General features: G+C 40.1%; 1 protein-coding gene across 2 annotated transcripts in view; it reads left to right on the forward strand.

Annotated features, from left to right (window-relative positions):
* The window catches only part of efna3a (ephrin-A3a), a 62,232-nt gene extending 59,816 nt beyond the window's left edge, over nt 1-2,416 (forward strand). For both annotated transcript variants that reach the window (XM_032535548.1, XM_032535549.1), the window contains one exon: nt 119-2,416. In XM_032535548.1, coding sequence (XP_032391439.1) covers nt 119-237 — 119 coding nt within the window. In that variant the 3' untranslated portion in view covers nt 238-2,416. The remainder of the gene's footprint in view (nt 1-118) is intronic.
* Nucleotides 2,417-2,643: the final 227 nt, after the last annotated feature.

Raw genomic sequence — 2,643 nt, forward strand, 5'->3', positions numbered from 1 at the left:
CACACACACACACACACACACACACACACACACACACTCCCACTCTCTCACAATTTCACACTCACGTTCGTCTCTTTTCTTGCTTCCTTATTTTCTCTTTCTGTGACTTTTTCTCCAGATGAATTTAACCCTGAAGTTCCCAAACTGGAGAAAAGCGTCAGTGGCAGCAGCCCATCACGTGACCGCCTTCTTCTTACCGTGGCGATGCTGCTTGTGTCTGCTGTCCTTCTGTCCTAGCGACTTGTCACCGTGACTGACACCTCATGCATAGCTGGGACCGCCTTGTCCAAAGGGCTTTGTATCCACCAAGTTGTTGTAGTAAAAGTTGGCAGAAACACATGAGAGGATAATGCAGAGGTGCAACAGAACCACAGTCAAAGGGGACACAGAAAGGAAATCCTTGAACTTAAACTTAACTAGACTTTTAAAAAGGAGAGGCCTTTTGCTGTCATATTTACACTAGTGTATTTTGACACTCCATGTGTTGATGGACGTCATTATATGAATACCACAGCATTTCATACCACAACATGAACACCATTCCAAATCAGACTTCTGTGCTGCTGTCATGCCTGAGAAAGTGGACTTGTAATAAATTGGATGTAGACTACACACTCTTATTGTAGCATGGATATAAAAATCACATGAGGATTTTAAGCTGCACTGTTCAGCTCATGAAAGGAACGTTTTTTTTTTGTGACTGTACGCTTTGAAAAAGTTGGCAAACCTGGACTTTGCAGTGGATTTTTAGGCCTTGGACCAGGAATGCAAATGTTTAAAACTCAACTTAGATGTAGTTAAGAGCAAACTGGACTCTAGAACTGTACTCTTCTTACCTGGGCCATACAGGATATTTATATATATCAGTCTGCGATGAGAACAGCTGCCATTATCCTGGACACTGAAGAATGTTTTCACACTGGTGTGAGGGAGCTGCTGGTAATAACAGCCCAAGGTGTTTCTTAAGAAAAGGGAAAGACTTTGTGAGGATATCCACAGGCCTTTCAAGAAACCATTTCCACAGACATCAAAAATACCCCTGGCTTTGTGATAGGTACTGATGGAAAGCCTGTGTTTTTTAGAAGATGGCGAGTGTTCTCTTAGAACTAGTTCTTTGTCTGTATTTTCTGCCTTCACACTGTAACAACCCTAGAAAAATACAGACCCTGGACTAGTAATTTGACGGCACTTAGACGTGTTGCAAAGATTTTCCGAATGTCAAACCTTTCTCCTAGCAGCAATCAGCCGGGTTATTCAGAATACCACTAATTTCTAATTCTCAAAAAAATCCTTTTAATTTCTTTTCCACTATAGAGGTTCCCAGTCAATAAGTGCTGATGGCCATTACAGCAGTCAGTCACCATGGAAACGACCCCATACAGTCGCCAGAGTGCGGCAGCAGGTGCCTGAGGAGAAATTGTGCTTTGAGTCTCAAAGTAACGCTGCCGCCATTTTGTTAAAAACAAAACAAACAAAAAACACGTGTGAATGTGCAAAGAAAGACAAGTTCACTTTTTTTATATTGTAATACAACATAGGCTGGCAATTAATCAGATTACAATGTTGTGCTTTTTTTATTTATTTACTTTTCAAATGTATTTATTTTAACATTAAAGTATATTATTTATCTACCTAATTTATTAATGTGCATTTGTAGGCCTTTGCTCAATAAGCTATTGTGCCATTTTTTTAATTTTTTCTTAAACAGTGGAATTTTTACTGCAGCATTTTTGCTTGTGTAGATAAATAGGCAGATGTAATTCAGCCTGACAAACAGAGAGGGTTATTGGTTATGACTAATCAGTAGGGATATACGCTCAGTAACCTTACTCTCATGTAACAGATACTGCTAACCAGATTGTGTTGCTGAAGTGCATGTCATAAACCAACTGTGAATGCACAAACAGAGTTGATGGAAGACCAGCAAGTGCTGCACTACTTGTGAAAACGAAGGTTTCTGCATTGTAATGTATATTTATAATACATGCTGGTTATGGTGTGTGTGTGTGTGTGTGTGTGCGTGTGCCTGTGCGCGAGCGTGCGTGCGTGCGTGCGTGCGGCTCTGTCTGCCTGCTTTCCTGCGTGTGGAAGCGAGTTAGAGAAAAAAAACGTGTGCACATTTGTGTGCCTATGTATGTAGAATGTGTTTGTCCGCGCTTTTTGAGTATGTTGCATTTAGAAATTTCGTACCCGTTAAGGAGTCGTTTGTAGGATCTGAATATGCAAGTGTGTATGAGAGAATGTGCTCTTCTGTAATGTTAGTTTACGTTACGGGGTTTGGGAAGCGGGCAAAAAGCATTTACTGGTGTTGAAGACAACCACAAGAAACATGTTTACCACAAGAATGAATAAAAAAAACTGTAAATTGATCCAAGAATGATTAAACAATGCCAATTAAAGTCTTTTTGCAAATTTACTTCTGTGTTCATTTATCAGTGTATAACAAACTGAATCCACTGTTTCTTTGCCTCTGTCCTTTCTTTATCTTGATAGTGACTACATCACCTTCACTCACTTTGCACTCACTTCTGTTTGTTTTTCTTGAGCACTACTTGAAGGCAATGCTCTCCCTCTCACACCCCCACTTTTAGATCTGTTAGTTGAACAGACAGCACTCTTGCTACACATTCACTTTTTTACACG

Source organism: Etheostoma spectabile, chromosome 14 (assembly GCF_008692095.1).
Source record: "Etheostoma spectabile isolate EspeVRDwgs_2016 chromosome 14, UIUC_Espe_1.0, whole genome shotgun sequence".
NCBI classification, from domain to species: Eukaryota; Metazoa; Chordata; class Actinopteri; order Perciformes; family Percidae; genus Etheostoma; species Etheostoma spectabile.